This window comes from Crocodylus porosus, unplaced genomic scaffold (assembly GCF_001723895.1).
Source record: "Crocodylus porosus isolate Cpor-Errol unplaced genomic scaffold, CroPor_comp1, whole genome shotgun sequence".
Lineage (NCBI taxonomy): Eukaryota > Metazoa > Chordata > Crocodylia > Crocodylidae > Crocodylus > Crocodylus porosus.
Genome location: NW_017728886.1, coordinates 180,634,487 through 180,657,892, shown reverse-complemented (window position 1 = coordinate 180,657,892; position 23,406 = coordinate 180,634,487). Strand labels below are relative to the sequence as shown.

At 43.8% G+C, this 23,406-nt stretch overlaps 1 protein-coding gene across 2 annotated transcripts in view; it reads left to right on the top strand.

The window, feature by feature from the left end:
* Positions 1 to 869: 869 nt before the first annotated feature.
* TWSG1 (twisted gastrulation BMP signaling modulator 1) overlaps positions 870 to 23,406 on the top strand; it is a 38,547-nt gene continuing 16,010 nt past the window's right edge. Inside the window, exons 1-3 of one of the 2 annotated variants that reach the window (XM_019546031.1) lie at positions 870 to 956; positions 4,050 to 4,213; positions 21,533 to 21,632. In XM_019546031.1, the coding sequence (XP_019401576.1) occupies positions 4,091 to 4,213; positions 21,533 to 21,632 (223 nt within the window). In that variant the 5' untranslated portion in view covers positions 870 to 956; positions 4,050 to 4,090. Of the gene's footprint in view, positions 957 to 1,215; positions 1,307 to 4,049; positions 4,214 to 21,532; positions 21,633 to 23,406 lie in introns of those variants that run through there. The other variant, XM_019546039.1, reaches the window with a different exon arrangement.

The window sequence follows — 23,406 nt, the reverse complement described above, 5'->3', positions numbered from 1 at the left end:
AAACTGGACGCAGTACTCCAGCTGCGGCCTCACCAAGGCCGAGTACAAGGGGAGAATGACGTCCCAGGATTTGCTCGAGAAGCATCTATGGATGTTTTGGTAAGTTCCTTTTCTGTGATGAGCAAAATTAACAAGAGCTTGTTGAGTTTGGGAAGAGCCACACTATGGCTCATGGAAGACAGTCCCTTTAGATTTCAAGTTCCATTAAATATGTAAAGAACGAAGACTAATGCCTATTAGTGCATTAAGGCACTTTTTTCTAATGTACATTAAATTTACCATCTTCAATGTGAGGTACTAAACACATGCATGGTAGGCTTTCTTAATACACAGCAATGAACGTGCGTGGTTTTTAAGTGACAATGTGCAGTAGCCTATTTCATTATGTATTGGTGTAATTGCACATTTTTTAACCTGATGCTTTAATACACAGTAAAATAGGCTACTGCGCATTAAAGCGCACGTGTAGACGCACCCAATGTATCTCGTTCACTGTGAAACTTGGTTACCTCTGGAGAAACGGACTTTATTTAGTGCTGCAGTTCACACCCCTTGGAAATGAGGGTTGGAAGGGACCTCAGGAGGTCGCATCTAGTCCAGTCCCCTGCTCGAAGCAGGACCAGCCCCGACTCCCATCGCAGCCAAGGCTTTGTCTGCTTGGGTCTTAAAAGCCTCCAAGGATGGAGGGCCCCGCACCCCTGGGCCGCCCGTCCCAGACCTTCCCCGTTCTCCTTTAATTCAGTCAGGACGGAGCCGGGGCTGGGCCGGGGGAGCTCCCTCCCCGCCCCGCAGCTCCCCGGGGCCCGAGCTCTCCCTCTCCTCCCCGGGCACGGCCTGTCCCTGTCCCCGTCCCTGCCCCTAGGCGGGGCGCTGCCTCCTCCCCCGCCTCCTCCTGGCTGCGGGGGGAAGCGGCGGGGCCGGGGCTGCCTCTGCCTCCTCGGGAGCGGCGCCGTGCGGTGAGGCAGGTCGGGGCTCTTTGTCCGGAGACCGCGGGGGAATGCGACGGCCGCGCCAGGGCGGGGAGAGGCCCCGGGCCCATCTCTCCTCAGGGCCCGCGAGGGGGTGCTGGGGGAGGCAGGCCGTGGCGGCCCGGCCGGGCCCAGGCGGGCTTCCCCGCCACGCAGATGCGCGGCCCCGGCAGGCGCTGGGCAGCGGCGCCTCGGCCGGGCCGGGGGGGCGGGCGAGGGACTGTGCCCACCTCGGGTTCACTTCGTCCGAGGCTGGGACCGGCCGCGGCTCGCGGGGAGCTGGTGCTACAGCTGTGCGTGTGCGCCCAGCCGGGCTGTAGGTCTCCGTTCATATCTCCGTATGTAATCTTGCTCCCTCTTGTTTCTCTCCCTCTCTATAGATCTCTATATCTAATCCATTATCTCTCCATTATATCTCTCTATACAGATATCTCTAATCTCTGTCTCTCCTTGTCTGTGTATACATTTAATCCCTCTCCCCATGCCTCTCTATATCTAATCTCTCTCCCCCCTCTATATATATATATAGCCATATCTGTATCTATATATCAATATATAGATAGATATCAATATCTAATCTCGCTCCATATATAGATAGATATATCTATATTTATACTTTCTCCATATATATATATAAAATCCCTCTTCCCTAATATATCTACTTTCTCGCCTGTATTTATGTCTATAGCTATATCTAATCTCTCTATAAATCTGTATCTCATCTTTCTCTCCCCCTTCCTGTCTGTCTATATGTAGTTAATCTCTATGTATAGACAGATAGATATATGTGTGTGTATATATATCCTTCTCTATAGATATATAGCTATGTCTAATCTCCCTCTCTCTCTTTCCATATCAACTTTGGTTAGTTTATAAATTATAAATTTGCGCTGCCTTCTTGAGACACCACCATACTGGGGTTTTGCTGACTTCAGGAAAGTTTTGGCTAAAACAAGTTTGCTTTGTGCTGGGGAAGGTCAGCAGATTGGGCTGGCTGGAAGCATTGACTGTTTTACAGCATAGATCTAAGGGGAGTTAGCTCCAGGTTAACTAAAGTTGACCAGGAGTCAACCAGAGCCCTGTTTGTGGTTAGGCACACAATTTGGGAAGTGAATAACTGGGAATGAGTGGACTGATGTACACAAGGAGAAACCAGGGTAGGTAGCAGAAACTGAACAGGGGTAAGGGATAAAGATGGTTCACAGCAGTGAATAGTTTGAGGGCAAGCAGGATGCAGCAGAGATGTGTGGAGTAAAGATGCAGGAATGGGAGATGCAGGGATGTGGGGTGGGGAAGGGGGGCAATGAAAACTAAGCTCCTCACCCTGTTGCAGGCATCTGTATTAATGGGACACTAGGAGTGTGTTCATACAAGGAACATCTATCCAATTTGATATTCAGAAGCCATTTATATACATAATTAAATCCAAACTGATGATGATGATGAAACAAATGTTTTGATTAAAAGCCCATTTTAATCATCCTCTATCAAAGCTTAATGTTTGCACTATCTTCTCTGCTTGGGCTTCCTCTCTTACTTCGTTACCTTGAAGGATCTTTACTTTTGTCTCCTGCTTTTTTATTTAAGATAATTATAGTGAAATCTAGATTCTAATTATGGTGAGCATCAAACCTCATATATGTTTGATGTCTTAATAAACAGTGAATGTAAATGGTTTGTGGTTTTATGAAGGATCCTGTGTCTGTGGCTTGGGTAGAAGAAGCCCTGCAAAATTCTAAGTGAATATGAATCATGTTTTTCTAAATTAAAAAATGTATATTTAAGGACTTAACCTCTCTATTTCAATCCTACATCTTTATTTGTTTACATGTTAACATTCTTGACTCTCTTCCCACTTGTAGTCTTAAACTCCTCCAGAGGATGTTTTTGCACTGGTTTCTTAAATTAGTTTCCTACCTACTTGTGGAACTGGAGATCACATAGAAATGTTTTCTGAAAAGTAGTTTCACACTTAAAATGCTCATTGCTGCAAAAAAAAAGACTAATCTAGAGTCTCATTAACATCCTCATGGTGAAAACAATAGCAATTCATTGTAAGCTGCTTGAGACTGAACTTGTCTTTTATAATGTTTGTGTACAGTTTGTAGCACAAAGGGGTTTAGGTTTATGATTAGAGTCCTTAGGCTACCATGATGCAAATAATGAGGAATGGTAAAAGCAGTATTCCATGCTACCTTTGTAATAAATACTACTTACCTACCTACTAATAGACTTTCATAAGTGGAAAAAATGGAATGGCTTTAACTGGACTACTTTCCTTTTGGCAGGGTTTGCAGTTACAGGTACACCTGGTCCCCTTTGTGCTTTGAAAAAAAATCACACCCTTAGCATTAGGTTCTTATTTTTGAAAGTTTGGGGTTGAGTATAAAAATTTCACAATCCTTTTGTTGAACTATTCACATGTAAATTAGACTTTGTGTTGACACAAGCAATTTTATTTTGAACTGAAAGAGATTCCATGCCATTAAAAATGTTTTTGATACAGATAGAATTTTAGCCCTTGGTGCTGCAAGTGAATAATTTTCATGTGAGAGAAGTTACATACCTGATTACAAAGGCAGCCCCTTAATTTTTAGTATTGGCATGTGATTTTTTGGGGGGGGAGTTATAACACTCAAATAAGATACTCTGTTAGTCATGGCATGTGAAAAACACAGGCATTTCATAATGTTTCCTTAGCCTGACAAAGGATGTTTGTGCCTGAAAGCTTGCTAAGAAGAATTTTTCCAACTATTTGAGTTGGTCTAATAAAAGATACCAGATTTACCCAAAGAACCTTGTCTGCCTGTGTCCGTAGACCAACAAGGCTACAGCCTACATCCCTGAGGCATTTTATAATGTAATTTAGAGTAAGTTATAATCAAAAGTTATATTGGCACAAATATTCAAATTGTTTTTTCTATATATTCATATACACATATGCACTTAATTTGGTTTAAATTAGTTCACCCTACCAGAAATAATAAATGGTATCCAAAGAGTTACGTGAAAGAAAACAAAAAAGGACTTGGCTTCCACTCTAGCTAAAGCAGCCTTTTCAGTTGTGGTTTCTGATTTCAGTGCTGCTTGGAGGTTCCAGAAATTACCTGCCTGCAGGAAACATGAGGTCACAGTACGTCACAGCGCCTGCTGTAACTGTCTTAATGTTTTTATTATGGATTCAGCCATCAACAAGCTGCAATAAGGCCCTCTGTGCAAGTGATGTCAGTAAATGTCTAATCCAGGTATGAAAAGGTACTTCTGTTCTTTACCTTAAAGATTTAGAAACAGATTTGAAAAGATACGTCTCAAGTAGATCTAGTGATCTAAACAGTCAACAATAATAATATCCCAGTGAAATTTAAATGATAATTCTGGAGTCAGGCCCTTCATTTTCAATATGGCGGGGGGGAAGGGGGAGGAATGTGAAATATGAATCAAAACGCTGGGATTTTGAAGAAGCAAAGCTTTATTTTGCTTAGCTACTTATTAAGGAAGTTGAATTTTTTTTGGAAACTGTTCTGTTTTTGTATTCTTTTACTGTATGTTTTGTGAATGTTAATGGAAACCATTCATTTCAGATTTTAAATAAATACAAAATGGAGCTAGGCTCCTGTCCCTTATCTCCCAAATAAAGGTGGGTTCTTCTGTTTATCACCAAAGCGAGTTGGTTGGTTTTTTGTTTTTGTTTGGTTTGGTTTTTAAACTGGATTATAAATAAATATAAGTTCTGTTTTTCACAATTTTAGTAGTAAACATGAGGAATAGAGGATATATCTTATTTAAAATTAGGATGCTTTCAGAGTTTTTTGTAAAGTACCTGATGCTCTTTAAAATGGTCTATGATGTGAACATCAGTATCTACTTAAGTACCTGGTTGCAGGAAGAACTTCTTTTGCTTTTCTGTGGGCAATTAAGAAACACGGCATCTGGATGGGATGGCTAGCTTTCTAAATGCATAGCTCAGCTCAAGACTGCATAACGCAGTTAGGAATTGTGGGCAATGGGATTCTAAACTTTCAAAGCTCAGGTTTTAGATTACTGAAGTTAGGAAATGAGGGCGAGAAGGAAAACGTAGTAAGTCCGTAACATATTTTGTGTGTTTACTATACGTGTGGTTGTAATATAAAAAGTAACTTTAAAATGGCATCAAGAGTTTCCATGTTCGTTTCATTGGCTTCCATATAAAATTTGCTCAGTTTACAAATAAAAATGTCTGCCAGACTGGCAAATTCCTTTGGGCTCTGAAATGGGTTCTTTCAGGCACATGAATTGCCACTTGTAATAGGGCTTTTGCTAAGGGAACTAGTTAACAATTCTGTAGATGTGTGAGCTCAGAAAGCACCAACAGAAATTGGAACGGTTCCTTTTTTTTTTCTTAAGTCAACAAATAGGGCTCTGTGCTTGCAGTGAGTGGATGTTGTAAGGATAATTTTCTTTATCTTATTTCCAACTACAAATGTGCTTAAAGCTCTCTAGAAAAGGACTGTCCTAATTGTGACTTTGAAGGTACATTGCATTTCAGCATATAAGTGTTTACTGGAAAGTTCTTCAATAATGTCTGTTCCCAAAAGAAAGTGCTTCGTTAAAGTAGTTTAAGATGCCTACTAAGTAAACACCCAATGCTCAGATGTTTTGAGCACTTGCATGTCTTGCTGAATTAATTTGGAATCTGGATGCTTGAAACCAGTGCCATTTGGATCAGAAAACTTCAAAAAACTTCAAAGACATCTATAACATTGAGAACCACAGCAAATGCAATTATATGTGGTCTCCTTGAATTGGCTTTGTCAGCTACTGTTCCCTTTTAATATACATATACTAAACTTCATATTTTGTAGTGCTCTCTTTGGCCTTGTGTAGACCAGCAATTTGCCCCAGTTACAGCTGGTGGCATACACTTGTACAACCTCAAAGTTGCTGTTTGTACTAGTAGGCCACATTCAGACATGCAGACACATGCAGTTTTCAGCACTGCAAACCACACACCCAGAACATTAAAATGTGCTCCATGCTGAAAATTTATAGGACAAGGGCAAAATTTGTTACCAGGATTTCCCAGTAGCAAAAAAAAGAAAGAAACCTACCAAGAATAAAAGCAGTGCATGCTACAGTAACGTGAGCTGGAACAAATAGAGGCCCAGTCCTTTAAGGAGACACTCTGGCTGCTGGCCAGAGCCTCTCTACTATTTCATTGTGCCCCAGCTACTCCAGCATGCTGGGAGAAGTGAGGCAAGGGCAATTTGCCTGAAGCAGGACAATTTGTCCCTCACCAAAGTGCACGTGCAGGGGTGTGCCCTGCAGTACAAAGTAGCAGCACAGATTTGTGCTGTTACTAGCGCATGCCCCTGCACATCTGGATGTGGCCCCAGGGTTTAGCCATTCTTGAGATAGTTATGTTCCACCTGCGCAAATAGGAGCTTTGTTTTCCTGTAGAACAGGTTGCTTCAGTGCAGCCTCAGTGATGGGTATCAGGGCAAATGTAGAGGGAGGTTTTCTTTTATTTTCTCTACTAATTATCTTCTTACTGGTATCTCAAACATTCATCTACTTTGAAGAAGAGATCCTGTCAAAGTCAGGAGACCCAACATTTAAACTGGCCTTTATACCTTGTTCTTAGTCACAGTTATCTACATCACTTCAAAACACCTCCCCACTATGAAGAATGCAAAATATATGTTATTCTGCAATAAACAAGCCTTTGTTTTATCCCTAGTTTTGGGGTAACCAGGCAGTTTGTTTCAGGCCTGTCCTTTTCTTATGAGTAGTCCTGACCTGCTTTGCCATTCTGTTTCCACAAAACATAAATTGGGTAAGGACAGTGAGGGAGTCACCTGAGTGTGCAGAGCAAAACACAGCTCATGGGGTTTTTCATGACTCCTAAAGCGTCAGCTGCCTCTCTAAATCAGTATATCATCCTTTGCTTGTTTCTGTAGCAACAGCATTGACTATGTTAGTTTAGTTGTGGGGCTAGTGTTAAGTGCCATGTGAGATGTACCTAATTATTCTTTGATTCTGAGCTCTGTGTATAAGTGTGCAGGTAGTCTAGATTCTTTACATTTTCTTAAAATTATCTTGGTAATACAGTTGTGAACTTAAGAAACAAGCAAAACCTCTTGATACGTTAAAACTAGAAGATAAAAGGCTTTCCCCGTCAGAGCAGGACAGCTGTGGGATAAGTAAAATTTGTGGCCTTAAAGTGAATAATGTGTCTTTTAATTTTGTTGGGGAGATGAGACAGCATGGGAATACTTTTTCATTTGTACAGATAGTGAAACTGCCTGGCTTGGAAAAATTGAAATAAAAGACAATCTCGCTTACAGCATGCAGTTGTATAAATATTTTTGCCATCATGGCTGGAAATCAGTACAGTCATTACTGCCACTCCTTACAAGCTGCAGTGTTTAAGGGTGGTCCCTACATAAATATTTATTTTGTTAGCATGAGATCAAGAACTTTGTATTCATTCAGCTTTCTAAGTACTCTTGCTTCATTTGTGTTCTTGTTTTGCTGGTTATAATTTTTGTATTCCCTGTCAAAAGACTACAGTGAAGTATTTTACAGCTTCTCCATCTTAAAAAGAAGCCACAATGCTCTAGAAACAGGCTTTTGTCTGAGAAGTTGTAGTGAAGCTTTCCCTTTTTAAAGGAACTAAGTACAATAAGACCATATAACAGCCCTTCTGTAACTAGGCATGTACTTTGGGGGCCCAAAGTACTTTCTTACCATTATGAAAACCTCCTTCTTGTGCTGTTGAGGTTTTGTGGACATTTGGGTTTGAAGGTGCAAGATGATAAAGTAGCAAACTTCCTTTATAGGGAGATAATTCAGTCCTGAATGCTTTTTAAAAACAAATGAGTAGCTAATATAAATTAGCTCTCTGAACAGAGAGTAAATTCTTGTTCCCTGCCTCTGTACATAGAATAGGTTAGAGAATGACGGGGCCTACAGACTTTTAGGGCCCTGCTCTAACTCATGACACTTTACACACAATGCCATGAGCTAGAGCCTTCCCCCCCCACCCAGCAAACATTTGCCTGTTGGGTGAGAGGGGGAGCTGGAGGCTGCCTGCTCCAGCCCTGGCCAGCAGGTGGGGGCACTCCAGGAGTCTTTGAGGAGATTGCCTAACGGTTCAGCCCTCTCCCCAGGCCCCCCCCTCCTCCCATCTCTGGGCTGTCAGCAGGGAGAGGGAGAGAGGGAGCAGCACAGAGCTGCCAGCTGGTTTGCCTGGCCAGAGCTGGAGAGGAGTATGGGGTGGAACAGAGCTCCCTTGCCTCGCGCCCCCCCAGCTACCCCAACTGAGGCATGGGGGGGAGCCGGGCTGGGCCCATGAGGCAAGGGATAGCTGTGGGGGGGCTGCAAGGAGCGAGGCCTCCATTCCACCTCCCAGTGACTGTGCTGTTCCCTTCCCCTCTCCCTCCCTCCCTCCCTCCCCACGGACAGCCCCGCAAAGCAGAAATAATCAACCCTGGAGGGAACCAAGTTCTCTAAGGCACTCTGCTTTAGAGCACCATCATCTTTTACCTGACTTGACCATGGTTAATTTTTCATGCTGCTGGCTATTTAAAAGTGCTCTGCATCCATGCATGTGTGTTGTGTCACAGCTTTAGAGAGCCTTCATGCAAAAAATGTAACTTGTGTAAGCACACTGAGATTCATTCTAGTGTGATAGAGCAGAAGCTTTGTTAACAGTTCTGTTGTTTCCCTTCAGTACACAGAGTAAGTCATGAGAAGCACATGATTGTATGATGTGGTATCATCCCAACTGCTAAGGGACTGGCTTAGGAGGCAGGTCTGAGGTTTGCTTATGGGTAGGGATCATTGGAATTTGTGCTGGAAGTGCGCTTCATGGTGGCTCCTTCAATTTTACAGATTCCCCCATGTGCCCCCCCCCATTCCCCTTCTGATTGGTGGAGTACTAGCAGCCCTCCTACTTGCTCCTGGGAGCTGAAAACCAGAGTTTTAAATATGCCACAGTTTTTGTCTCCTGGCCAGTTAGGACCGTGTGGGGGCTGCCAGAGCCCTTCCACCAATCAGCAGCAGCAGGCAAAAAATGCATATTTAAAACCATGCTTTTTGCCTCCCTGTCAATCAGGGGGCAAATGCCAGCACTGACAGGGCACCTCCACCAATGAGCAGCAGGGGGCTCCCCAGGGGAATTTGCAAGATTAAAGAAGCTGTTGCACAGCACACTTCCAGCACAAATTCCAGTGGTCCCTACTTATGGAGAATGGGGCCCACTCTGGGGTAGTAGGAACTAGGGTATAGACACTTGTGCAATAGGGTTCCATAGCAGCATTGAGTGATAGGTATATGCTGCTACCATGGTATGAACAAACTCCTTAAAAAGTTCCTATTCTTCTTACTCCTCCTACCCAAGGACTTGTAACATGAGAAACATATTTCACCTTTGCCTTCCTTGCTAAAGTCTACCAAGTTTGAGCAGATGTATAGAATTACTTGAACTCTATTGTAGGGTGCTACCCTTTTTTTCAAACAGCTGCTGTAGGTAGTGGAGCAACCGCTGTAAATTGACACTTGAAACGCATGCATTTCAAGAAGTGTGTTCTACAAAGTGAAAAGATGGCCAGTGATGTTTCATTTTGATTTAATTTTTTTTAAGTGAAGATACAATCCACTGTTAATATGCATGCACACTTTTAATAGCTGTAAAGGATGTTGACAGCCCTTCAGCTGTGTAATATCAAATAAAGAATATTTTTATAATCTTGTTTTTTATACAAAAAAAAATTAATGTGAGGTTTTTACGTGTAGGTTGAGCACATAATAAAACTGGATTACCAAATAGTTTGCATGTTTGTTTCCAAATTTGTCTTTTACCATGTTAAGAAAAAGTATTAGCTTTTGCAGTTTTTTAAATGTTACCAGTGCATTCAATTCAGGTTTCTCACTGCATTGAGAAAATAAGAGGTATATGTTAAATACTTTGTATCAAAGTTTTGTTAGTAAAGCATCTTTACAGGTCCTTTAATATGGAAGTATCTTCACAGGATGATCTTTTTGTCTTCCTACTTCCTGGTATATTTTTAAACTAAAAGGTCTCTTTCTTTGCATCACAAACATATACTCTGAGGCATCTTCAGCAGTTCAATTTGGGGAGTAGCCAAGATTGCTTATGAGTAATAATTTTTTTCCACTGTATTCTTACCACTCCCAGGTCTTAACAAGGAGTATTTTCATCCTATTCTGCTTTACTTCACCCACATCTTATGCAACCTTACTTTAAAAAGATATATCCTGTGCAGATATCCAGTTTGGATGACTCAGTTTGCGGAACTGTGAGTGGTTTAGAAAAACAACATATACGTATTTTATGGAAAAATATGTGGTTCTTGCCCTAAAAACATACAATCAAATTCTGAGGGGGTGGAGTTGAAGAATTGTACAAAGTATGTCATCTCTTCTCCCCTTCTTTCCCACCTTTCTTTCCCCAAGTGTTTGAAAAAAATTAAGTAACAGTATTCATAAATATTTCTACTTTTGAAAGACTACTGTTTAGTATATCACTAATTCTATTCCAAGCTACAATAGAACAGCATTTCTAAAGCACTGAATATGTAAAATTCAGAGTTTTATCTAGTTCTGTGGGAATGCGCTTGCATGAACATAATCAAGAGTGCATCTACGGACTAAGCCAATTTAGTGCTCTGGCTCTGATTCAAATATTTTCAATTTAATAGCTTATAGAGAATAGCCTACTCCCACACATTGGCTTGTTCATATTTCAGTTGCATGTGTAAGGTGGCTCACTCAGTTTTACTTGAAAACTTTCCATAGCTTCATATATGAATAATTATACACTTTCAATAGTCAAGGTAAAACACCATGCATTAAGGTGGTTAAGTATTTTTTTTTGTTCAGGATTGTTATTTTAGTAAATGATATTGTACGGTTATCAAATATGGCAATAATGTAATATTGAAATATCATTCACACTGAAAAGGCATGAAGTGGTCAGACTGGCTCCCAGAGGAATTACTTCAAAGCAGTGTTATGCTTTGTCCCTATACAGGTGCCAGTAGAGGTCACTGAGCCATTTTCCCCACTTCTCTGCCACCACTTGTACCAACTTGTATAGTCAAGAAGATTTTTATAGGCAAACTTTCATAAGCACCCCTGTACTTTCTCCATTGCTACAACTTTTATATAGAAGAAATTCTCCTAGAGTCCTACAAACCCAGTAAATCAGGGGTTGGAGTGTTTTTGGGCAGAGTGCCAAAAACACCTATAACCTCGATTTGTAAAATGTTGGCATGCCAGGGATGGATGGCGAGAGAGCTGTGAGGGGCTTGATCCTCGCTGTGGGAGCACAACCCTGGCCTCTTCCCCACCATCCACCCAAGGTGCATGTGCTAAGTAAAATGCCTTCATGTGGCACACATGCCAGGGGTTGCCTACCCGTGCCCTACATGATTCTCCTCTCAGCTCTTTTCTTTCAAACCTGCATTTAAGACCACATTAGCCATTGTACACAGATAGTACCATTGCTACTCTTTACTGCAGCAAATGCAGTTGTTTTCAGTGTCATCTTTTGTGCTACCTGCCATCTGTTTGTTGTAATCATCTGATGTCTCTAGTTTTATACCTAAAACTGCAAGTATAACTGGCTGGTAAACAGAAGTAACTTCCCAAAATGTATTTTTATTTTGCTAGGCCTGCCCTGGAACAAAAAGTCATATTTGAAAATTCTCTTGGGAAGAAAGTCTCAAATTCCTTTTCAAGGTAATTTTTACAATTGGGTTTTTAATAGGGGTGTGCAAAATGGGCTGTATTCGATTCGAATTCATATTTGGCCCGAATTGGGGACAGTGGTTCAATTCATTGATTCAGATCACGGCCCAATTCAATTCAGCTGAATCCGAATCTGAAGATTCAATGCTGATTCACCCATAGACACAGCTTTAAATGTTTTTTCTACATATCTTGAAGTACCAAGTGCAGCTTATGAACACTGCAATGGTGGGGTGGAGGGAGCGTCCCACAGGAGCATGGGGGAGTACTTCCAGTGCACTTCCAGGTCTGCTGCCAAGCACATGCCCTCTCCCTGCACTGCACCAGCATGGCAGTTGGCTGTGAGGGTCCCTGGGTGCCCCCCCAGACGTAGGAGGCACCAGTCGCTGAGTTAGGAGGCACGGGGAGGGGCCCCCAGTGTGCTCCCTGGTGGACCTGGAAGTGGACCAGGAGTGTTTCTGGTTCACTTCCGGGTCAGCTGCCATGTGCGCTGGGGACCACCACCCCCCACACTCGTGTGGGATGCTCCATCCACCCCAGCATCTCAGCATTCATGAGCCGCCTGGTACCTTGAGATATGTAGAAAAAAACATTTAAAGCTGTATCTATGTCCAAATCTTTCCAAATAGATTCAGGGGGTTCCAATTCAATTTGGAGAGATTAAAGGGTCTCCTGATTCAATTCAGATATTCAGCTGCTGAATCGGGCTGAATTTCCACCGAATCAAATCGACGACCGAAGCTTCACACAGCCCCAGTTTTTAGACCCCTTGCACAAGGATTATAAAAGCCCTCCTGCTCCTTTCCACCCTGACATTTCCTTTTCCATTTGGAAAACTTTTGACAAGGTCTAATTATAAAATTATTTGGAACAAGGTCTATCTTTTTATTTATTACTAGGGCTACCCCTGGGGTCTAAAATGAGTTCTCTCTTCTCCTGCCCCCTCTCCACCAACTTGAGACATCACCTCAAAATAAATAATAAACCTATATTTTTAGAAAGATAAAAACAGATGGTTAGCTTTCAACCACCCTTTTCTCTAACATTCTATAAAAGCCAATTGTAATAAAAGCAAACAATTGTTTTGTCTTAAAATGTGTGATCTAATATCCTTCAACTCTTCAAAGATATTTCGATGTCACTTTTATGTATGATTTAATCTATTGTTGTTACCACATCAACTCTTCCAGTGTTTTTGTCGTAGTTGTTTTTTCTATAACATACAAGAAACTGACCAAAAACTTTGTTCAAAATAAATTGGGTAAGTCGGGGTTGCCAATCTGCAGTGTACATGCCACAAGTGGCACTGGCAGCTTCTTTATGGTGCGCAGCAGATCAGGACGGGGCAAAAAGCAGAGCAGCAGATCATGCAGAGAGCACAGGGCAAGGAAGAAAGTAGAACAGCAGATCAGGAAGAGGATCACAGTGGCACTTGGGGAGGGTATTGGAGCTAATTTGCAGCATGCCCATGAAAAAGGTTGGCCTCACTGAGCTATGTAATTTGACTTGTACAAAATTAGAAGTATTAAGGGTTACATGCATACTTAACTACTAAACTAAGGTCAAAGGGGTCTGAGCTTTCCTTTCTGATGATGTATTAGCTATGCTGATTACTGCAGGAGCAAATTAATGAAAGCCTTCCCAGGGCTATTGCTTATGTTGGAAAAAATCTATACTTGTGCAGATGGCCCTCCTGTCATCTGGATCCACACTGACATTTGTAGTTTTCACTTTTTAAAAGTATAGTTTGTCTGCGGTATAGTGAAAATTTGATGCTGATTTAGGTGTTAACACTTGCAATGACTGGTGCTTTGAGAGTGAAGTGAAGTGGCAGTCATATAGAAAAATATCAAAATAACTTTTCTTTCCATCCAGAATAAGTTAATTTTCTTGTGAAGATGTTCTTTAGAATAATTGACATGACTTACTCCCCACCTGTCAGTTGCTCCTGTCCTATCATGTAACATTTATACCTAATTATAAATCAGTAAATAGTATACAAAAACTCCTATTTTTCCCATACCAAAAATATACATGAATAGGTTATTTATTTAGAGGATGTAACAAACTTATTTTACTATTTACTCATCAAGTCATGTTGAAGTAGTTCTGTAATGTTCCTTGGCTATTACAGGCAGTGCATTATAGAGAAAAACCAAGTTTCTGTACTCTGTTCCTAAACTTTGATTAACAAAAGAAGGCCTTTGATATGTAGAGCTCCCCCCACCCTCCCCCAAGTGTTCTTTAGTTTAACTTAATTGAAATTTCTGTCTTTGAAGAGAATCAGGGGACTGGAGTGAGAGTTTTCTCTTGGCTTTTATCTAAAGCGTTGGAGCTAGTGAAACTTTATTTAAGAACATTTTCTTTCTAATTGGTTGTTGATTGTCAGCATGCCTGCCCGGTACCCCCCATCCTCGAGATTCTCACCTGCCACGACTTGGATCTTTAAGAAAAAATAGGGAGGAGGTGAGTGTTATGCCAGGGGGTACCTACAGGAAGTACCATGCTGGATCAGATCTATTTTAGATGCTTTTAGTCTGACAATTTCTGTTATTTATGGGTACCTGCTTTACGGGGAGTAGGCAACTTAGCAGATAGATCTTGGGAACCCCCAGGTCTCCTTGCCAGTCCCAGTCCAGCAAAGCAATAAATGGGTGTTGCACAAAGTCCCGGTCTCCGCCGCTAATTATCCTATCAGCTGCTTGTTGCTACTGCTGCCTGCACAGCTTCCGCTGCTAATTATCCTATTAGCGGCTTGTAGCAGCCGCCGCCTGTGTCCATCTCTCCGGCACAGCCGGCGTGCAGGCTCTGCAGCCCTTTCTCAGGCCGTCCTACCCTCTCAGTCCCCGGCATTTCTCTCCTCTGCTGGAGCCTTGGACTCACCCGGATGCTTTGGGGTCCATGGCCTGAGTCACTCTCTGACAGAGCCAGCATGTAGGCTTAACAGCTCGGCTTTGCTTATCCTGATCCTCACTGCTGTTCCTATTGACTCCAGATATGTTGCGGCAAGGTCTGTGTTCCAGGCTCTCCCTTCCCAGATCCTTCTCTTCAGAAGGTCTCCCTTTAGCCACTCCTCACTCTCTTGCTCTCTCCCTCTGAGGTGCCCGAAGGCAATCTCTTCTCCACCTTCTCCCCCTCTTATCTGGAGAGTCCGGTCTTCTTTAGTTCTCTAGGGGCTGGTCCCCTCCCCCATGTCATAATTGTTTTCAGCTGTACCAGATCCTTTAGTGACAGGGTCTCAGTTGGGACCCTGTTACACTGCTAATAGATGCTGTCACCAAAACAAATTTAGTCTGACCTAAAAATGACACCACTCTGAGCTGTTTAAGTTATATTTTGTGCTGTGATCTAAAAGTACCTCTGCTGTCCAGACAGCCACTATTTCCTAGTTTTAATTGCTCTATTTTTACAAAAGAACTTAGTGTCTGTAGGATTGTGTGACCTGCAGATCTGGGCAATTTTGTAGGCTTTCTGAATACACAAATGGTGGTTCAATGCTAGGAGAACTGAAAGTAAGCTTAAGGGTTGTGCAAAGCTTTGGTCCGTGATTCAATTCAGAGAAGCTTTGGCCTGATTCAGAGGCCAAATCACCAAATCTGAATCAAATTGTGAGAGGGAAAAACCTCCAAATTGATTTGGAAAAAATTCAGAAGCTAGTCTTTCAGGGGAACAGAAACTGAGAAGAGAGAGGTAGAGCAGGTGGGGAAAACTGACATCTGTAGCTGACCTGTAACTGTGATCTTTCCCTGAGTCCCTTTCCAATCACAGTCCTCTGGGGGAGGGACGTAGAAACAGCATATAAGCCTCTGTCTGCAGGCTTTCTGTGCCTTCTATGAGCTGCTTCTGCTTGAGCAACAGCATCTGAAAGGTACTGGACTGGCTTGGCTTTCTACCTAGTCAGTGTCTTGCTAGTTTCTGTTCTTGGAAAGGATTGTCTGTATCTTACTAATGAGAATCCCTCTACTTATCTCAATCCAATCCATTTCTTTTAACTTATATTTGTTTTTGTTTTTTTCCCCACACTTTTTAAAAAGAAAGTTGTTTTCCCTAGCAGTGTGATCTATCACTGTGCAGGAAAGCACGTACATTACACACGCTCATACACATACAGCAAAGAAGAAGAAGTCAGATAGAGATTATTAAACACAACACAGAAGAAGTCTGATAGTCATACATGAGAGAAGAAGAGGAGGAGATATTATTAGTTAGTTACACACACAGACATATTTTCCAGCACAGGAAAGATTAGTATGAAGTGTGCTGCAAAGGCAGGTGCCAGGTCTTCTGGCAGGAGAGAGAGAGGGGCTAGTGGGGGGTAGGGGGAGAGCTAGAGCTGCAAGATTCTCCCCCCACCCCCTCAAACATAGTTGCATTTTCTGTCTTGGCAGCCATGAGTCTTCTGCTGCCAGTGGGAGCAAAAAGGTGGGAGCAGTACCTGTCCCTGCACCTGTACAATTTCCCCTAACACCAGAAATACCCACCAGCAGCAGAATGACAGTCTCCTCCACCCCAATTTCATCTCCCAGCATTGAGCCTCCCAGTGCCAGAGGACGAACTGGATCTGGAACCAGGGGACCTGAGCGCCCTAGCTAAAGAAATTATGGGGACCAAGGGGGAATCTGAGGTTGTGCTCCACACCCTGCCAGGACTGAGGATCCCCCTTGTGAAAGGCAGGTAGGAGGCGCCATAACCTCCAGCCACCGCACGCATGCACGCACACACACAGTCCTGGCTGGGGAAAGCCCAACCTGTCACATCTTTGATAGGCCTGAGGCTTGCTGGTTGCACTGGACTTCTGAGGCTCCAGGTCAGCTCAGCCCAGCTGCCTGGGATGCTAGCTTTCAGGTTGAAAAACACTTTGTCAGGCTGAGGAAGCACTTGCAGTTGGTGTGTGTACGCGCTCTTCCTGGATGGAAGGAATAGTAAAGAAGCCAGTGGCTGGCATGCAATGCAGGCAAGAAAGCCAGTCTGTGAAAATGGAAGTGGAGGCGTCAGGGGTGAGAGAGACAAGCTGGGGTAGCAGGGAAGGGGGACTCTCCCTGTGGGTGCTCCCCTTCCTGCTTCTTCCCCTTTTTGTCACGCTCCCCCGGCAGCCACAATGTTAGTTTCCTTATTTTGTTTCATGTATGGTCACCTTAGGGTGAGGGGTTTGTGGTGAGAGTATTGATTGTGTTCCCCTTTTTAGGGTTTATCTACTTTAGTTTCCTGGAGAGAGCAAATTAGCAGGAGCTCTTAGCACCAGGTTAGGGTAGGCAGGATTTCGTCCAGCAGCGGGAAAGGGACCATGTGAGAAGGCAGGGAGGGCCAATGGCTTCAGATTTAGATGGCTCAGGGCATCAAAGAAAACAAGCCCAAAAGCGGCGAGTGACCAGACCCTTCAGGTCCAGCCAGGGCCCAGGGTACTCATTGGCAGGAGGAATCGCGGGGACCAGGGAACCTATTGGCTGGGGAGTGCCACAAAAGATCTGGAGGCCCGCCCCAAAGGGTGATGCGTGACCGGGGTGTAGGGGAGTTTGGAGCCCTGTGAACGACCGCGGTGATGTGTGACAGCTCTGGAGGCATCCTCAAGGGGAAACCCCTCCACTGAAGGAACATTCAGAGTTGTGGCAGGCGAGTTTGAGGATCACCCTGAAGGTAACCGAGGCATCCTCTGGGATCTGCACAAGGGTCCCTGGCAAGGAAGGTCAACAGCTCGGGCAAAGGCGGCGCGAGAGCGACCCACTGAGAGGAGGCGGGCACAGCCGGTTTTATGTTTTGAGCTGTAGGAAGTTGGCTTCTGGTGATGAGGTTAGGTTAGCAAGGTTTGAATTTACAAACCACTTTTCACAAGCAGGCTTATGAAGTTCACTTCGTCAACCTCCTAGATACAGAAACTCATGGACTCAATATAGACATTGGATTTACGACACACTACAACCTGCCAGACATCTGACTCCCCAGATACCTCTCCACTTTTATCTGCTATATCCCCCTTCCCTCCTACCCCAGCCTGTCTCTCTCACCCCCTGACGTCTCCATTTCCATATTCACTGACTAGCTTTCTTGCCTGCATTGTATGCCAGCCTCTGGCTCTTTTACTATTCCTTCTTTCCATCCAGGAACAGCACACACACACCAACTGCAGGTGCTTCCTCAGCCTCATGAAGGATTTTTCAACCCGAAAGCTGGCTAAGACATTTCTTTAACTATTCAGTTGGTCTACCAGAAGATACCAGATTGACCCAGAGGACCTTGTCTGCCAGCGCCATGCTGTTAGACCAACACCCCTATCACCTGTCCCCAGTCAACTGACCAGAAGGACACAAGGCCCTGGGCAGTGGGCACATCTAAGCCCCAGGGCTGGAGCTGTCAGGAAGAGTTTTCTAGTAGCTGCTGGTGAAGAAGGTCTTGCAGGAAAGGAAAGAAAGGCTGTGTGACAATTTGGTTGTCTGAGATGCTGCTACTAGTATTACTGTGCTGCTTACTAAATTATCACCTGTTGTTATTTAAAGTGGTGGACTGGACTGAGGCTGTAGGGGAGAAGGAGCCCCAATTGGGGCACACTTCCATGTCTTGTAGAGGCCCCAGCGCCAGTGGGGGTACACCTTCACACAGACGCACAGTGTTACACACGTCATGAGTTTTACTTGTCAGCAGCCTGAGTTGCTGTTTCCCAGAAACCTCTGCACCTGTCTCCTTGAAACCTAGCAGGCTTTGTGGCCTCAGCTGGGGGTACCATACCTGCATTTTTCACCCTGTTGCACCTTAACATACACGTGACACAAGTTTTGCTTGTCAGCAGCCAGAAGTGCAGTTTCCCAGAAACCCCTGCACCTATCTTCTTGAACCTTGGCAGGCCTCATGCCCTCCGAATGGGCTACCATTCCTACTATTTTTATCCGAATCAGCCAAAAAATGACAAAGTTATAGATACTTCAGTGATTCTTCATTATAGTCTATGACCAAACCTTCCGAAGTCAATTCAGTCGAATCAATTCAGGACAGTGATCCGAATTGAATACTTCCCTATTCGCACAGGCCTAGTAAGCATTCATTTTTTTGCAGCAGGGCACCTCTGCCAGTTTTCCCAGGTCTAGGTCCAGGGAGTAGATGGTTTATCCTCTTATTGCTTCCATAGTTACTAATGTGGAAAAAAGTGACTAATGTAGGCAAATTTAATAAAGAAGCCTCAATAGAAGTGCATTCTTTCTGGTATGTATCACTGGCTTCATTTTTTTTTCCTCTTAGCAAAAAGAAAGCTAACACACGTTCTTTGTAGCACGTATCTAAGTGCTCTTGACTATTGATGTTGTTTTTGTTTCAGTTAAATCATAATGACCTGTTGATGATGGCAAATAATTCCCCTTTCCCTCTTTAGATGACAGTGGGCACATCTACACATTCATTAATGTGCCTTTGGTACTGCACATGGAGTTTAGTACCTCTGGGCATTTTTAGATGTGTAAGAGACTTGGCACTGGGTGCTTTTGAAAGCACCTGGTACTGTCTTGCATGCATTTGTATAAATGGCAAAATGCCTATCAGCACTGAGAAAATGGCAGTGGCGCACTTTTGAACTATAACACCTCAAAGGTGTTTCAGTTCAAAGGTGCATAACCATCATTTTCCCAGCGCTGATGCACATTTTACCATTTATACAAATATGTACAACTCAACACCTGGCGCATCAGCTTGTGCATAGAGCAGACTTGATTAATCGAGTCTGCTTCAGTGTGCCAGAGATCCAGCGCATTGTAGCACAAAAAGGTATGTATATAGTATGTATGTATGTACATAAAAGTACCTATAGGTACATATAGGTCTGTTAAAAGGTATGTCTAATATTAGATGCTAGATAAAGGTGCAGTAGCTGTGCTGAGGCACGGTGGCAAAGGCAAATGATTTTTTTTTTTACACTTAATGCACAGTAGACTAATTAGTGCATTAACATGGTTTTTGCCATGACGTGCTAATGCACAATAGAACAGTCCACTGCTCATTAAGATGTTTTGTGCAGGCATCCTCAGTAAGAACTATCCCATAAGTGTATCAAAAGTCTTATTATCAACAATTTTGCTCTCTTTCTCTGACCATTGATTTTTGTCACTTTGACGGAGCAGCTTGGGTACTCCATCACTTTAAGGGCTGGGGCAGCCAGCCGCCAGGTGTCTGAGAGCAGCCGTTTTGGAGAGCTGTGATATAAAAGCAGAGCAGTTTGTGTTCAGAAGAGCTGGGAGCAACATCATCTGGTAGAGCTTCTGTTCTAGGAATATCTCAGAGGTGAGGGTGAGGCTATGGGGAAGGAGGAGGCCTCACTGGTCCTGGATATGACCTGAAACTGTACCCTGCTAGGATAGGGAGGCCTGGTGGTCCTGCCTGTGGTGGGACAGGGCCACTTAAATGCCAGGTTGGAGGACCATCCCAGTGTAAGGCGGGTCAGGGTGGCTAAACCCCTGCCCAAACCTTTGGGTGGGCTTTGGAGGCAGTTCAGGGCCAGGCACACAGAGAAATTGCACCTGAGCCCTGTAGGGTGGTAGACCCTGGAGGTGGGCCAGGCACAGCAGGAAAGTGCTACCTGAGCCTGCAGAGGTATTCTACCTCGAGCCCCAAGTAAGAGGGCAAAGTGGTGGGCCAGGCATGGCAAGCTGAGTGCCACCTGAGCTTACGGTGGTGGTTGACCCCGAGCTCAAATGGTAGGGTGGAGTAACAAGGCCCTGAGTCTGGGGCGGAGTAGCGAGGCCCTGAGTTTGGGGCGGTGTTGTAAGAGGTAGTTGAGTTGTGGGGCACAGTGGTGAGGCCCCGAGGTAGAGGAGGCAGTTGACAAGGCCTGGTGGGTGCCTCTTGACTAGAGACCAGGTGCAAGGCCACATATATGAAGACCCGGTATGTGCCCCAGGTTGTAGGCTGGGTGCTAGGCCGGATATGGAAGGCCCGGTGTGTGTACCAGTAGAGAGGCCAGGTGCTAGGCCTGAAAACATCTGCGGGGGCACTGGGACCTCAAGCTCTGTTGGGGAATGAGAGTCTCACATGAGACTCTAGAGCTCAGGTCTCAGTGCTGCCTAGCTATGGGAAACATCTGCGAAGCATGGGATACGTGTAGAGGTGGTCGGAGCATTTGCATTTGGCCCTTGACAGGATGGATCGAAGGACAGCCTCCCACCTATTAACATCAAGGCATGGCAGGAAAAAGAGGTGGCCAGTTGGCCCAAGGACAAAGAGTGGGCTGGTCTCCTGACTGGGCCGCAAGTTGGCTCCTTTTATCTTTAGTGACTGTGACAAGAATACAAGATGAGAGAGATTCTTAAAGTTAAATAGTATGATGGAAAAGTTAAACATTTAGTGATATATTTCAGATATAAATTAATGCATAAGAGGCATTTGTCTTTGTCCAAATATCTTGGGTTCAAGTGACTTCACCATTATGCTTCTATCAGAATTCACAAATAGATCATCTGCAGGCTACTTTTGATTCTAGGCAGTATGTGCATATTTATAAAGCTGTCTACAAGTTCTCTATTTTTTGAGACAGAAATTAAACCTTAGCAGACAAACACCTGTGAATGCTTTGTCCTGTATGCAAAATGATTTACTTTATTCTGCAGTGTTTTTAGGTTCAAGCATTCATGGGAAAACGGTCCTTTCCCTCATTTTGTTTTTAATACTCAATAACTTGATATCTCAGGTACTTATTAAAAATAAGTTTCTCAAAGATGCCTAAACTATTAAATCTCATCCTTTGTAAAAGAACAAAATAACTCTTGCTAAGGAAAGAACTGCTGTGATGTGGTGTTCTGTATCTCAGAAATCTCTGATGTAATGTGCTGTGTTTCTAGGAGTTGTGTCAGTGCCGACCTGGTGAAGGAAACTGTTCCTGTTGTAAGGAGTGCATGCTCTGTCTAGGCACGCTGTGGGATGAGTGCTGTGACTGTGTCGGTAAGTTTCATATTTATTGCCCCTGCTATTGATCATTGTCAGATCTGTATTTAGGTAATAAGCTCTTCAGAGTACAGCTTGAACCATTTGAATAAATTAACAGCACACTGGGTGTTGAATTCTAAACAAATGTCAGGTCATTTTGGTTGGTGGAATTGTTGACTTGACTTGATTTTTGTCAGTGTCACACTAACTGATTTACTAATTCCGATTTAAATCATTTCATCTTGTTACTTTAAAGCAGGTGAGCTCAACCTTCTTTGCCTGGTAGGCCGGATGGGCAGTGCCCAGTCCGTCCATGGTCCAATCTGGCCAGTGATCCTGATCCAGTACCTGGGACAGATGCAGTAGGACCCTGTTCAGCCACATGGAGAGGGCTGGAGGGGCAGCCTGACCCTGATCCAGCTGTGTGGGGGAAGGGGACTCAGCCTGACCCCAACCTGGGCCCACAGTACATGACTTGGCCTTCATCGAGCTGCACAGTGTGAGAGGGCATGACCTGGCCCCATGGGGACAAGATAGCATGGGCCAGCCCTGATACAGCATTCAGGAGAAGAGACAGGACTTGGCCCCTTGGGAAAAAGGGGGCATGGCAACACCCTAAGCCAGCCATGCAGAAATAAGGGGGCAAGCGGCTCAGCTCCAATCTGGCTGTGTGGGGGAGGGAGCATGGCCCTGCTCTAACCCACCATACTGGATTTGGAAATATGGCAGCAGGGAGGGGTGCCAGTATTAATTGCCACTACTCTCCTGCTTCCAAATTTCCTGACGTGTGGAGACTTGTGGAACAATTGAGCATCCCTTTTTTTAAAACAACACTTGATACAGCAACTCCTTCACCAGATGTAATAACTGAATGCTGTGATGGTCTTCACATAGTGAAGTGCAATTAACTTATAATGCAGTTGCAGTGTAGAGTCTGCTCTTGTGTTTACTTTTATGAGCAGAGGACAGAACTCTTGGATCAAGTCTGTACAGTGAACCCATCTGTTTCTGGATAGTAGGAAAGATGACTGCTTCAACTATGAGCAGTACTAGTAACAAGAAAGTCAGGATGTTTGTGAGTGAGTGCTGCCCTTGCTTAGAAATGCCATCTTCTTGTTCAGCCACTTGCTAATGGAGCTCTGCAATAAAATTCACTGCTAGAAAGGTGAGCAAGACATTTCCCTTTCCTCTGGAGGTCCTCTTCACTTCTGTGAAAGGGGCCAGTTTCTGTTGTTCTGTATGCCCCAGGCTCACTGTTTCATAAAAGACTTACGTTTGGTGGGCATAAATGTTCAAGAAGGAAAATGTCCACTTGGCATTTGTGCAAGTACTTGGATTTTATGAATCCTCCAAGTGCTGCTGAACAGGAATGATTCCTGCCTTTCCAAGGGCATAGACTATTTCTAACCCTGGAGGTTGCATGAAATTGAGACTAAAAGTTGTGTTGCTGTAATGACTAACCTGGTGCTCATTTCTTTTCTTTTTTTTCTTTTTTCTTTTTTAATTACTGTTGTGCTTTTGCCTTTATTTTTGGTAGGCTTTTTAGTGTGTAAATATTTAAATTTTTAACTGGGGGTATGTTTCATTCGTGTAACGTAGGAATAGGAATGTGTACTTCTTTGTCATTATCATGAAAATCTGTTCCCCTGGGGAAGTAGGATACTTCTCTGTGTTAACATTTTTTGCCTTCTTCAGATTGGAAGTTTTGTCATGTGCTTAAAAGCTGGCGCTCTGGTGTAGGGCCTGAAGACTGGAAGAAGGCCAATGTGGTGCCGATCTTCAAGAAAGG